Consider the following 14516-nt stretch of genomic DNA (forward strand, 5'->3'; position numbering starts at 1 on the left):
AAAACCCCTGTGGCATTTTTGTCGACAAAGTGAACGTCAAACATGGTCAAAAGTGTCAAGGTTCATATTTGGAACTATTTTTAAAATTAAAGTTTAAAGATGTTATAGCAGTTATTTGAGCTGGAAAAATTGCTAAAGTGGCTGAAAGAACATGCTCTTTCATATTATTAAATAAAAACAAGAATTCATTTAAAGTTTTAGGACCCAATTGTTTCAAAATATTTAAAATACTTTAGAATTTTAGAAAATTAAACAGAGTAATGGCATTTCTTTTTATATCTTTCCACATCCATGTCCTAAACTCGTATTATATCCTAAAATCTTAAAAATCTTTTTGAACTCAAAATTCTGTGATCTGTGATCACAGATATCTGTAGGCAAGAACAAGAAAAAATCTGTGTAATTAGAGATAAATCTGTGTATATGGCATCACTGGTCAGAGGTTGCTACAGGTGCTTCGAGATGGCGGAATCGAATGGAATAATTTACATTTGAGTAATTTTTTTTTTAATTGGAAAAGGATATGAGTTTTGATATTTCGGAAGGTTTTTTGAGCTTTGCTTAGGAATTCTGAGGTTACGAAAATATTCGCCCCGCCAATTCTTAGATTCCGGTAAGATTACCGGTCCTAGCAATTTGTAATATCTGTGTGAATTCTGGCTTTACGATAATTATGTGATTTTCTAGGAATTTTGGGATGTCGGTGGGAATACATATATTTATAAAATAATTCTGAATTTTACGTATAAATTTTGACATCTCAGATTTCCTTTGGAATTCCGGGATTCCTTTAGAAACTTTGGGATTCCGATAGGGATGTCGGATTTTCAATGATAATTCTGGAATTTTAAAAGCCATTCTAGGAATATTGCGGAAATATTAGAAATCTGGTAAAAACTTCAGAATTCTGGTGGAAATGGGGATTCCGGTATTTCTGTAACAATCTATGAGATTTAGGTGGGATTCCTGCGAATTATTGTGTGAACAGTTGGAATTCTGAAAATTAATCTTTATAATTATTGTAAAAATCTTTAATATTCCGTTGATCTCCAGTTCCGTTGGAATTTCAAAGCAAAGCTTTAATATAAACCTTTTGAATGTCGGTAAATATTTCCTAGATTCTAATCGATTTTTTTGTGAAATGGATAAGAATTTTAATAATTTCAAATGGAAGCCTGGTGTTTTAGGGGAGATCCTCATCAAATTTTATCGACTACTATCGGAGTCACTACAATCTTCATAAAAATCGCTACATTCTATAAATTATAAGAAAAGGGTCACGTATATAATTTGGACAGGCTAGTCGTTCTATGCCTATTTCCAATGAGATGATGAAGAATATATGTACGGGAAATCATGTAATGCATTGTTAATACACTTTGCTACTTATTAATGATGACCATTTTCATAACAATTACAAATTGGCTTCAAAAATGTCAAAATTGTAAATTGTATCCACAGAACATCTAAGAAACCTACGAATGCAAGAGGATGTGCATTTCAAGAACATACATTAAATGCAACAATAGCGCTCAGAATTAGCATTCAAAAAAGTTTAAAAGGGGCAAAATGATAAAATATGTTTAAAATTTAAGCTAAGTTCATTTAAAATCTTAACATGAGTATATAAGGCATAGATCAGGTGATGTCCAAAATGGGTTATGGTTTTTGTTCAGTTGATATAATTTGGCCATCTGATGAAACACACTGGAATGTCACATGCATGCATACTTGCAGGCTAGGGCGGTTCAACATTTAAAAATGTTTGAAAATCCAATCTCGCATATCTCCCTTACCATCCTTACCATAAAAATAGTTTTCAATATGGGATGATAAGTTTCTACGTACATTAGGCAGCGTCCATTAATTATGTAACGCTAAAATTGGAAATTTTCGACCCCCTCCCCCCCTCCGTAACGCTTTTTGTATGAACAATTTTAAATTTTTGTATGAGTCGTAACGCTTGAGCCTACTCCCCCCCTCCCCCTAGAGCGTTACGTAATTTATGGATGCCGCCTTACAGTACTAGCGTGCTTGGGACATTTCTCAAAATTTCTCCATGGTAATTTCCATATAAACCTACATCATCTTTGGGCCACCTTTAAATCACCACCTAGAAAGCTGAGAATTTAACAGAACACTATTTTTATGGTAAGGATGGTAGAGAGCATATTGGAGATTGGATTTTCAAACATTTTTAAAATTTGAATCGCCCTATTGCTGGCGTTTTCGTGGATCTGATGATATATGCTTGCATTAAATGAAATTATTGATTATCACTAATATACATATCAAAGAAGCGAAAAAAATGCATAAGTCACATGTAAACTCTTAAAATTTTATGATATGATCGTCTTTTTAAGAAACCATTGTATGGATAATGGGTTCATTCACAAATTTCATAACGCCAAAAATGGGCATTTTTGATACCCACCCACCCCCTCGTAACGCTTTTTTTATGGATGCTTTACAAATTTTGTATGAGCTGTAACATTTTGAAGACACCCACCCATCCCCTTCAGCGTTATGAAATTTGTGAACAGGCCCAATGAGATAATGCACCTGTCCAAATTATATTCACATGAGGGTGCCCATAATGTATATTTGGTGTCCGAAATGTATAACAGACAGGCCGCCAAAAACGCTATTTTGGAAGATAATACTACTGTTCGTAAGCTTTTTCTCACCAGAAACTCAAAGCACAATGGACCACTAAGCATATCCAGCTTTTTACGAGCGCTAATAGCTGCCGCAAACTGGCTCGCTTTCTGGTAGGGGTTAAACGATTTGAAGTTTAGCTTGGGTCCGTTCAATAGAAAACGACTCAAGCCAGACGTCAAATCGACATATCCCTACCAGAAAACGAGCCTGTTTTCGGCAGCCATTAGCGCTTTTAAAAGCCTGGATAAGTGACATTACGTTATAAAATATTTGAATCTAATGCACTTAATCGATCGCCTTTTCCAGACGTATCGTTAGCCTGTCCAAAATACATGATTTACCCTATATCAGGAACCCCACCAAAATAACGAGAATATCTTAGAAACACTTAGAATTTCCGGAATTCAACACGCTGTTAAGAAAACACACGGGGAGCCTCAAAATTTGTTTGATAGCTGTAATCTCAAGATTTCTTCATAGGATCAAAGCTAAAATTAAAAAAATCGTCAAACACGGGCGTTGGCAAAGACCAAAAACCACCCAAAAAATTATTTGATACCGTCATCATAAAATCACACACACATAAAGAGAATACCAGATTAATCACAAAATTACACTACAAATCTTGTCAAATTACAGTACCTTCATGATTTTTTTTGCAAATTGCCACGTAATCGATTAGATTCCATGCATTTCCTTCATATGCATGATTGTATTTATTTTAAGCGTGGGTGTTTTGCTAGATGCTAAGTGAAAAAATATCCTGTAAACGATTAAAAATTTTCAATCACAATTCATACGGGTAAACATACAATCTAACTTACCATCCTTCTGCCTTTTCATTGCTTTCAATCGCATCCTCTTTCTGGAGGATCCTGACTCTTTAGTTTGGAAAATAAATTGTCCTTCCGGGCGGCGAAAAATGTGTCTGGCGTTTCTCACATGTTTTTGGTTACACTCTCAGGACTATATTAGCACAGACAAACAGACATAACACTTAGAACAAATCTCGATCAAAATCATAGTCACGAGAACATGTACGCCCAATGCTATAATTAGTGTGTTTGGCCGACGGGTCAACAGATGGCGGTAGTGTGTAAACGTCAAGCGCGAACAAAAACGATGCGAGCGCTGCGGGTGGCGGATTGGCCACCTATCATATTTTCGAATCGACCGTTAAAAAGGTGGTCGATGGACAATGATGAGAGTGTGACGTCTGTTTGTCTGTGATATTAGTTTCATCGCGGCTATTTTCATGTATTTCTCACTGTCGGATCAAGAAGGAAAACTTAATATTGCAGGTATGTATTTTCGGTGCACTTCGTTGATCACACCTATTTTCTTGCTCGGAGGCGGTTGCCAATAATAATTTAACAAATTAATTAAAAAACACACTTTTTCGACGCTATTCATGAAAAAGATCACATAACTGGCAACCTTGCTCGCCCTTCGGTTGTGGTGATAGACCAAAAACCAAAACAAAACAATGAAAGACAAAGGCAAAATTGGTAGCACGTGGCTTTGCATGACATTTCTCTTTGTCAAAATGCTGGTTGCACTTTGCCGTCACACTTCTAAGTGTCACACTTTCAAAGTGTGCTGTTCGATTTGGTGTGAACAGCGCAATATTCGCGAACACACATAAGGTTTTATTCACAAATTTCATAACGCCAAAAATCGTCATTTTTGACACCCACCCACCCCCTAGTACCGCTTTTTGTATGAATAATTTACAAATTTTGTATGAGCTGTAACACTTGTAAGACACCCACCCACCCCCTTCAGCGTTATGAAATTTGTGAATGGGCCCTAAACATTGTTCCTCCGGTCATTATGATATACCGAAACTGCAACAAAAAAACAAGTTTTTTGCTGAGATGGCCATGTGAGAGTTTGAACGACTTGCGCAAGATTGATGTAAACACTGAGTGGAATAAGAAAAATCCCAGCAATCGCAGAAAAAGAAGACCGTCTCCGCGAGTCTCGTCTCAGGTTTTAGCCATTTGACTATGCAATGTGTAAAAATATTTGACTGTGCAATCACAATGAATGAATTTGCCGCATCGTCCAAACGCAGGTGAGCTCATCTCGATTTCAGCTAGCGAGCGGTAGGTGGCGCTAGCAGCAGAACCCACGTAACGAATTTGAACACGCTGAACTCTTTCTACAGGGACCTTCCTTAGCCGAGTGGCTATGGGCTACAAAGCAAAACCATGCTGAAGGTGTCTGGGTAAGATTCCCGGCCGGTCCAGGATCTTTTCGTAATGGAAACTTCCTTGAATTCCCTGGGCATAGAGTATCATCGTACCTGTCGTTCTGTCACACGATAAACGAATGCGAAAAAAGGCAACTTTGGCAAACAAAGCTCTCAGTTAATAACTGCGGAAAGTGCTCATTGAACACTAATCTGAGTAGCAGGCTCCGTCCCAGTGAGGACGTAATGCCAAGAAGAAGAAGAAACTATTTCTACACATTCAATGAAATTTTCAGGGGAATCATTCTCGAAAGAACAACAAAGCGCATAATAAATATTTTTACAGATCGGATTACGACGTTTGTAATAAAAATGGAATCTTTAAACTATTTGCTTGAAATTTTATGCCTATCCTATTCATCGCATTGATTTTCCACGTACTGACAGCTTTCTTCTCCAATTGACACGTGTATCGTGTAACAATCATGAATACATTCTATGCCCTACGATGTCAAGGAAATTTCCAATCCAATGCAGTGCTGTTAAATGTCAAAATTTTGGAAAAATTAAAATGCTTGTAGCACTCTTGCTTGCGAAATATCTCATTAGAAAATATTGGCAACCGATAGTAATTTAGAAAAGGTCATCAGGAAAAACATTTTCCGATGACTTTTTCCACTAGGAGCGATGATATTAGCAATATTCAAATGTCAAAATCACGTGAAATTCATGACATTTTACAGCTAATAAGTCCTTCGATCATTGAAAAATCATTCACGACCAGTTTATTCTTGCTGAATAGATCAGTGTTACTCGCAACAGCTCTTTGAGCCCCACACTGAATACATATGGCATAAATAACTACCAGGTTTTGGTTAGGGAAAGATCGAAGCATTGAGTTGAACAGATCAGTATGATCAGTATAAGCAGATACACGAACGAATAATTTATTATTTATCTTATTTTTTAAACACTTCACAATATTGTCCTACCAGCAAAGATGTTTTTTATCTGATGTGTGTATGCATGGCAGAAGTGCATATATTGAATGTAACGATCGCTTCCTGGACTGCTTTTTCAAAAAAATAACATAAGATGATCTTCTCGCATAGCTTCAACTCGTCACACACACCTCTTCTCTAATGCGACTGGGGTAGAAACATTTGCGAGTAGAATATCATATTCAAGTAGAGCAGAATAGCAATCACCGTGGCTATTTTATCGTATCACTTTTTCTTGGGATCCTTCAGACCCGCGCCAGCGTTAAACTTGAAGAAGATGATGTCACCATCCTCGACAACGTAGTTCCGGCCCTGCTGTCGATACTTGCCGGCGGACTTGGCGGCCGCTTCGCTACCTTCCTCCTTGAAGTCCTTGTAGTGCATGACTTCGGCCATGATGAAGCCCTTCTCGAAATCGGTATGGATGCGACCGGCCGCCTGTGGGGCTTTGGTGCCCTTCTGGATTGTCCAGGCCTTGACCTCATCCGGACCAGCGGTGAAGAAGTACTCCAACTGCAGAGCCTTGTACCCGGTGGTAATGATCCGGTCCAACATGCTGGTGCACTTGGTTTCTTCTTCGTAGGCCTTACGCTCGGTGTCCGATTCCATTTCTGCCAGTTTATGCTCGAACAGGCCCGAGAAGGGAATGAGCGACGCTCCGGGATCGTGCTTGTCGATCCATTCCTTAACCTTCGGCAGCCACTTGTTCTTCTTGCGGATGAAGTCCTTCTCGGAGAGATTGGCCAGATAGATGCACGGCTTGGACGTCAGGAACAGATATTTATTCAGGACTTCGATGTCATGTGCGCTCCAGTCGGCGAACCGCAGATGCTTCTTTTCGTCCACCAACACTTCCTTGACCTTGAGAAGCGTTTCCTAAAATGACATGATGGGTGAAGATTAATTAGGTACGGAAGTCATTTTTTGGAGTTTTTCAAGGGTCTGGGTCATTTGGCATAAAAGGCATTTGGAATAAAAAACTTTCATCCAGAACAGGCACATTTCGAAAGAAGAGATATTATTCTGGTTATGCCAAATGGCCATTAATACCAAACGGCGTTATGCCAAGTTAGTTTGCTTGAATTTTCACATGATTCTTATTTCAAAATACCCTAGGTACCACAACAAATTCGGACCTAAGTCCAAATTTGCAATACATGAATCAACAAAATAACTCATTTGTGGCTTTTCCTGAAAAGAAAATATCAAAATCGATCGAACGATTGCGAAGTTACAGAATTTTAAAAATTCGATGTCAGTAAAGGTTAATAACTGTGGAAGTGCTAATAACACTAAGCTGAGAAGCCGTCTCTGTACCAGTTTGAACGTGAAGCCAGAAATAAGACAAGATTAATAGATTCAATAGATTTTTCAATTAAATCAATTCAATTTTTGAACGAGCGAAGAATTATTTCAAAAATCTATTGATAAACGATGAAGTTATTCAAGTTAAACACCAATCGCACAGGCCCCAAAATTTGAATTTTCGATCTATACCGATTATTTGCCGTAACACGTAGTTACGGAAAAATTAAAAAAAATGTTCATTCTTGAACTCAAGTCAAATTGCTGCTCAATTCATCAGAGCAGGAAGTCATAGTAAAAGAACCAACGCCAGGCAGGAAGTATCCCCGACTGTTGTCGATCTTTTCCCCCCCGAAGGCCCAATGGGCTGGGTTGAATGACTCTCTAGTTTATTATAATGATCAAGTCCAAACGATACTGCACCAGTTGTTGCTGATGTCTGGTGGTGACCGACCGACAAGAAGCATGCACACTTTATGAAACGTTTAATAACAATAATAACGCTGCCACACAATTTGGCCAACGGGCTTGCAGCACCACTTTGCGCAGATCGCAATCACCAATGGCGGAGTTGAGAGACGCGATCATCATCATATCTATAAAAAGATGCAAATTTCACCACTCGGCTGGAGTAGTTGGTATAGATAGACTATCGACGGCAGCGCCCCCATAATGATAACGACGTGACTTGAACCTAGCGATGGCCAATAAAGACAAGTACACGGAGGAAAGGGGGGGGGCCCGGATAACCGTAGCGGTGAACGTGCAGCTATTCAGCAAGATCAGCCAGAGCGTCGTGGGTTCGAGGCCCGCCGGTCGACTTCCTAACAGGGCATAAGTATCTTCGTACCAGTCACACGACATACACATGCAAAAATGGTCAATTGGCAAAGCAAGCTCTCAGTTGATAACTGTAGAAGTGCTAAAAATAACATTAAGCTGAGAACTCAGGCTCTGTACCAGTAGGAACGAAATGCCAGAAAAAAAAGAAGAACAGGGCAAAGAGGTAATGCGACGATAAAACAGTCCCTCGGGGTACAGTCGTAGTGCAATGAAAAATAAAAACGGGATGCAGTTATTTCAGTTCAAGGTTTTTGCGATGTACCTACGGTCTAGTATTCAAGGCTGGAGAGATCTGCAAACGTCTCGTTATCGAAATCGGCTATTCTAGTTTACTTTCCAATACAAAGCTGTTATCGTGACAATGAAAGTTGGTAACGATTTTCGCCTAAATTTATTGATAATTTTATTTGATATTCGCTCCAATGATTCAATATTTGATATTCCCTGGCCTGGATCATGGGGATTGACGGTGCCAAAGTGAAGGTGCACCATAAAATAATATCCGTCTGTATAACATATCACCTTTCCAATACTTTGGCACACCTCTAACGGATCAGATTTATCATGGAACGGCTGCTTGCAGACTGAGGATCTTTTAAAATGTTTCTGCATATTATCAGGTACTCTTCGAATGGAGGGACTGCCAGGGCTCAGTATGCACCACTGTTTGTTTTTGCAGTTTGTTAGATGAACTGTAGCATCCTTTGTACTAATCGGCAATGGTGGATAAGTTTCGAAGCTAACGCATGATCCAACTTTCTATGATATGACTTAAAAGTGAATATTCAATGAGTTTCTGTGTAACACTCGTCGTTACAAAATTAATGATTGTGAGGGTGATAATGATAATTGAAGAATTGCATAGTGCTGATAAACTGTTTAAATTGCATTTGAAGTGATTGTGATGGTTAATAACACAGAATAACAGTATGCATTTCGCACTTATTTCGTTGAACAAAAACACTAGTGCATGTTCTTTACACCTTTACATTGACAGTGTTCATAATAACATCGAGTGCGATAGAACTGCTCGAAGTGATATTGACAATTCGAGTGACAATTAGAAGTTCGGCAGTCAAAACTTCGGCGAAGTTCGGCGTCGGCATTCTAATTTGGTGCTTCGCCGACGCATAAGGATTGCCTTTGTCGGCGTAGCACTTCGGTAGAATGCCGACGCCGAACTTCGACGAACTTTCGGTGATATTTCATTTCTCTTATGGACTTCGGTCTAAAGTTAATCTGAATTGCAATAATTCGTAGTCTAAATAAACAGTAAAAAAATGAAATTAAACATGCTTCAATTATTGGTAATAAAATAAATTGGTATGGAAGTGGTATAACTTGTAGCTGAGGGATTCCACGGAGGCATGCAAGTCGATTCTGATCGACCATTTCAAAAATATCTGAAACTTTGCACTGTTTTTCAGTTCCATCTGAATCGTCATTTCCGATATCAAATCTTCAAGTTGAGTCACGACTAACTTTTCAAAAGGGTGTATGTGAAAATGGTTCAAAAATATTCAAAAAGCTGCACAGCAAAAACGGTTCGTTCGATTGTTAGACAACTAAAGAAACAAAGATAGACAACTAAATAAAGATTCCAAAAAAAATACACACGGTAAAAAAATTTTTTTTTTTGCATTAAAAAACATCATTTTTGTCACAAAAACTCAAATATCTCAAAACCCTATCGGAATACCAACGTAATTTTTTGAGGGAAAACGGTCCATTATATTAGCTATCTACCATAAAAATTTGGTGATGGTAAACCAATAAACAAAAAAGTTATGACATTTCAAACATGTCACAATTTTCACATTTAGTAGAAAAAAAAAATTTTTTTCGGTGTAAATTATTACGGGAACCGCAGTTTGTTGCTGAATTTTTTGTTAAGGGTACCACATGAGGTTAACAAGTTGTTTTCATGATATTTTATTTAATTATTCATAACTATTATAGCATCTATTAGAAAGTTAGACGCGATCCAGTGTTGTGATCTAAAGTCTTGATAGTGTCATATTTTTTATTGTACGTAACTGAAGAAAAATTCTCTCAATAGTGTTGAAACCTTTTGATAAAAGAAACCTATAAGAAATCTAATATTGAAGACAAAAGCTACAAAAAAAGTTTTCTATACAGGTATACGACTAGTTTACCTGCAAAAAGTTTACCTCGTAGAGAACAAGGCGGGTCTATACCCAGGTGATCTAGTATACGTAAAGCAGGTCGGTTTTCTCGGCGCTGGTTTTCTCCACAAAGTTAAAATCTGATTACACCTGGGTATAGACCCGCCTTGGTAGAGAATAGACTTTGTTAATCATATTTGGGAGAAAGCGAGTAACTTCAACAACATCAAAAACATGATAGGTACATACCATGAACATACTCACGAAAAAGCTAAAAATATACTACCACTATGGTTATAAAAGATTTAATTGTAAAATTTTTCTTCAGTCAAGCAAACGACACCAAACTAGTCAGTAAAAACTTAAAAGTGATTTTGTTTATTAAAATCTAACGAGCAACATAAGTAGTCGCTTTCTCAACTGTTGCAGGCCGTTTGCAGAAAAAAAGTGTTCGAAAGAGCTACGAAATCTCACCGAAAGCACCATAGATAAACTGAAAGCGGCTGGTTATGCTCCAATGTCTACATTGAATACAAATTTACGCATTTGTACGTCCTGCCGTTTAAACGTTGACAAACGGGCAATCTGTACATCATCGGTGGATCAGGTTGCAGGAAGTTCGAAAACAACAACAACTGAGGAATTACTAGATGCACCGACAACAACTGAGGAGTTACCAGAAGTACCAAGTGCAGATAGTCTTGCCACGGTACCATCAGCGACATCTGTTTCAACAAATCAATCAGAAGATGAGTGCATCCAGAAGGTCAACATCGAACGCTTCAACGAAGGGATAGCTGGAATAAAAGTGACTCCGATTAAATGGACGAAGATGGGTTACGTCAATTATCCCGAGAAAAAATACCGTGAAATCAACGAAGCTGTACGAACCTCTTCAAATTAGGACCTGAGGATGTGGAAAATACAGACTACGATGAGGTAATTATGAATATGAAGGAAAGGTTCTCGAATCTAGCCACGACAAGGAAAGAAAAATTATTGATTTTGTCGATGCTGCCAAGCTCGTGGTCTATTCAAGACGCCATTGATGAGTTCAAAACCAATAGAAATACAGCAAAAGAGGCAAAACAATTCAAAAATAACTGTCTTGCAATCAAAAATGCTAGGTCGAGTACTTCATTAACAGATGAGACAAAAGAAAAAATAATTCAATATTTTGAAGACGATGACGTAAGTAGAGCTATGCCTGGCCAAAAAGATTATGTATCTGTAAAAAAAAATGGAAAGCGTCAAGCAATCCAAAAACGATTAATGATGACTACTTTGAAAGAAGCGTATACACGCTTCAAGGAAATTAACGAAAATATTAAGGTAGGTTTTTCCTCATTTGCAAGCCTTCGTCCAAGGCAATGCAAGCTTCTATCCAATTCAGGAACACATAATGTTTGTGTGTGCACAACACACGAAAAGATTAACCTAATCTTACATAGTTTGAAAAGAATCAATTTATCAAAGGATATTAAAATGTTAACTGGTAGTCTTTTGTGTGAAAATACAACATCAAATTGCTATCTACGATCTTGTTCGGATTGTCCAGATTCTTCATCATTGGAAAATACTTTATTCGCTGAGTTTGAAGAAAATTATATTGATCAGTTATCATTTGAGCAATGGGTGACCACGGATAGGTGTGACCTAGAAACTATTGTTAAACCTGTAGATGAGTTTGTGTCATTTTTTTGCTTGAAATTAGAAAGTTTAATTCCTCACGACTTTATTAAAACAGAGCAATCCCGCTTTTTAAAAAATACGAAAAATACATTACAAGATGGTGAATGTTTAGTCATTTGTGATTTTTCTGAAAACTATAGCTTTGTATTGCAAGATGAAGTGCAGTCCCATCACTGGAACGTACAACAAGCTACAATTCATCCATTCGTTATTTATTTCAATGGAAGTACGCAAATTGAACATTTTAGTTTTATTGTAATTTCCGAAGATTTAAGACACGACTCAGTATCTGAAAATTTGTTCATTGCCAAAATGATTAACTTTTTACGCGTTGATAAGGATAAAGAAATCAGAAAGATATATTTCATGTCTGATGGAGCAGCATCGCAGTACAAAAACCGTAAGAATTTTTCGAGCCTATGTCAATTTAAATCAAAGTACGGAATTGATGCAGAACCATAAAGCGCATGGCCACAAGAGCAAGTTTAGCCAAAGAACGTGAGCATCCAATTAAAACTGCAAAAGAACTATTTGATTGGGCGAATCGCAGAAAAGAAGAAGATTTACCAAAATTATCATTTTGTTTTACTACTACTGAAGAGTACGAATTAACGGCATCAGAGCTCAGCGAGCAATATAATAACGCGAAAACGATCCAAGGAACCCAAAAATTTCACTGTTTCATTCCATTGTCAGAAAATAAAATTAAAGCAAAACTATACTCGAACTGTACTGATAATGATGCTATTGTAAAAAAAATGAATAACAATAAATAAATAAATAAGTATTAATAAAATGTTTTCATGATCTCATAACGCATACCCAAATCCAAAACTTTTAAAGTTTATATATAACATTTAGAAACTCATCGATCATACTCTAAAAAAAAATATCCTGGTAAAAAAAAAAATTATTTTTGTGTAATCTGTTAATTCATTTTAATTTATACATATATACATATACATATAATATTTATACATATACATAATATTTATACATATAATATACATAATACTAATGAATATATGAAAACGACTTGTTTAATTCACGCAAGGCCCTTAACAATAAAATCAGCAACAAACTGCGGTTCCCGTAATAATTTACACCGAAAAAAAATTTTTTTTTTCTACTAAATGTGAAAATTGTGACATGTTTGAAATGTCATAACTTTTTTGTTTATTGGTTTACCATCTCCAAATTTTTATGGTAGATAGCTAATATAATGGACCGTTTTCCCTCAAAAAATTACGTTGGTATTCCGATAGGGTTTTGAGATATTTGAGTTTTTGTGTCAAAAATTATGTTTTTTAATGCAAAAAAAAATTTTTTTTACTGTGTGTATTTTTTTTGGAATCTTTATTTACTTGTCTAACTTTGTTTCTTTAGTTGTCTAACAATCGAACGAACCGTTTTTGCTGTGCAGCTTTTTGAATATTTTTGAACCATTTTCACATACACCCTTTTGAAAAGTTAGTCGTGACTCAACTTGAAGATTTGATATCGGAAAATGACGATTTAGATGGAACTGGAAAACTGTGCAAAGTTTCAGCTCAATAGAAAAAAATGAATTAAAAAATTTACCAAATTTTGGTGCTGTTGCTTGGAATCACTCAGCTGTGATAGTGGAAAGTGATAACGAAAGATCATGAATGATAATCGGTTATAGAAGTGATAGTGTCAAAAACAAAAGTATCGACAGCATATGTGTGGCAATTATGTGACAGGGAATGATAAAATGAAATGGGGAATGAGGACGTTTTAATGAAACTATTTCGTTCTTCACTTTAACCATTTAGTAGCATTTCAGGCCTTATCATAGTTTGATAGTAGTCTGAACTACTAGACTGCAAAAGAGAGTAGAGTAGAGTTGTTTTGCGGTATTATAACAGTTAGTCCAGATTGGTACACCATACAACATGACCGGCCGGAAAATTAGTTTGAAGTTCAAAAGCTTATTCTTACGACAAAGTTTTGATGTTTTGTCAATAAGTGAGTACAGATGTTGAAATTTTTGAAAGTTATTTTTTATCTAGCATTATTCCTAGATACTCTACTACATCAATTTATTGGAACCCCTCTTATCGTGACAACATGTCTACTAGAAGGTTTCAAATAAAGAGGTTTATGTGGCAATATTATTAGTTGAGTTTTGGAAGCATTAGGAGAAATCTTCACCAAAACTCTTTTGCAATCTACTACAGATGACACGCAGGCTTCGTTTTTGGGCGGAGAGGCCTGTGTCATCCGAAAACAAAGATTTTTGACATCCCTGAGGTAACTCAGGTTAGTTAGATGTGAAAATATTATATAATATTGGTCCCAAAATGCTCTTACAGGAAGTCTTTCAGACCTGGAGTTCTGATAATTAACCTGAAGTGTAGATTTGACAGATAACTTTGTATAATTCCAACAATGTATGTTGGAAACTATTTTTTATTTTACAATCCAGCCTTCATACCAAACACTGTCGAATGCTTTTTCTATGTCAAATGTCCATGTATATGAATCAAATTTGTTACACGTAAAATTGGTGAGTGGTCAAATATCTATGTCGTAATCCGAACTGTTTGAAATGACCTTTTCAAAAAGTTTACTTATGGAGGAAATCAAGCAGATAAGACGATAGCTGGAAGCTTCTGCAGGATTTTTGTTTGGTTTTAAAGTTTGTACAACCTGGTTGGTTGGTTGGTTTGT

At 36.7% G+C, this 14516-nt stretch overlaps 1 protein-coding gene across 1 annotated transcript in view; it reads right to left on the reverse strand.

Moving 5' to 3' along the window:
- Positions 1-5770: 5770 nt before the first annotated feature.
- Positions 5771-14516, reverse strand: part of LOC5580070 (obg-like ATPase 1) — an 88192-nt gene continuing 79446 nt past the window's right edge. Inside the window, exon 6 of the mRNA XM_001654773.3 lies at positions 5771-6732. Within this exon, the coding sequence (XP_001654823.1) occupies positions 6082-6732 (651 nt within the window). The 3' untranslated portion in view covers positions 5771-6081. The remainder of the gene's footprint in view (positions 6733-14516) is intronic.

The sequence above is a fragment of the Aedes aegypti genome, chromosome 1 (genome assembly GCF_002204515.2).
Source record: "Aedes aegypti strain LVP_AGWG chromosome 1, AaegL5.0 Primary Assembly, whole genome shotgun sequence".
Classification (NCBI taxonomy): domain Eukaryota; kingdom Metazoa; phylum Arthropoda; class Insecta; order Diptera; family Culicidae; genus Aedes; species Aedes aegypti.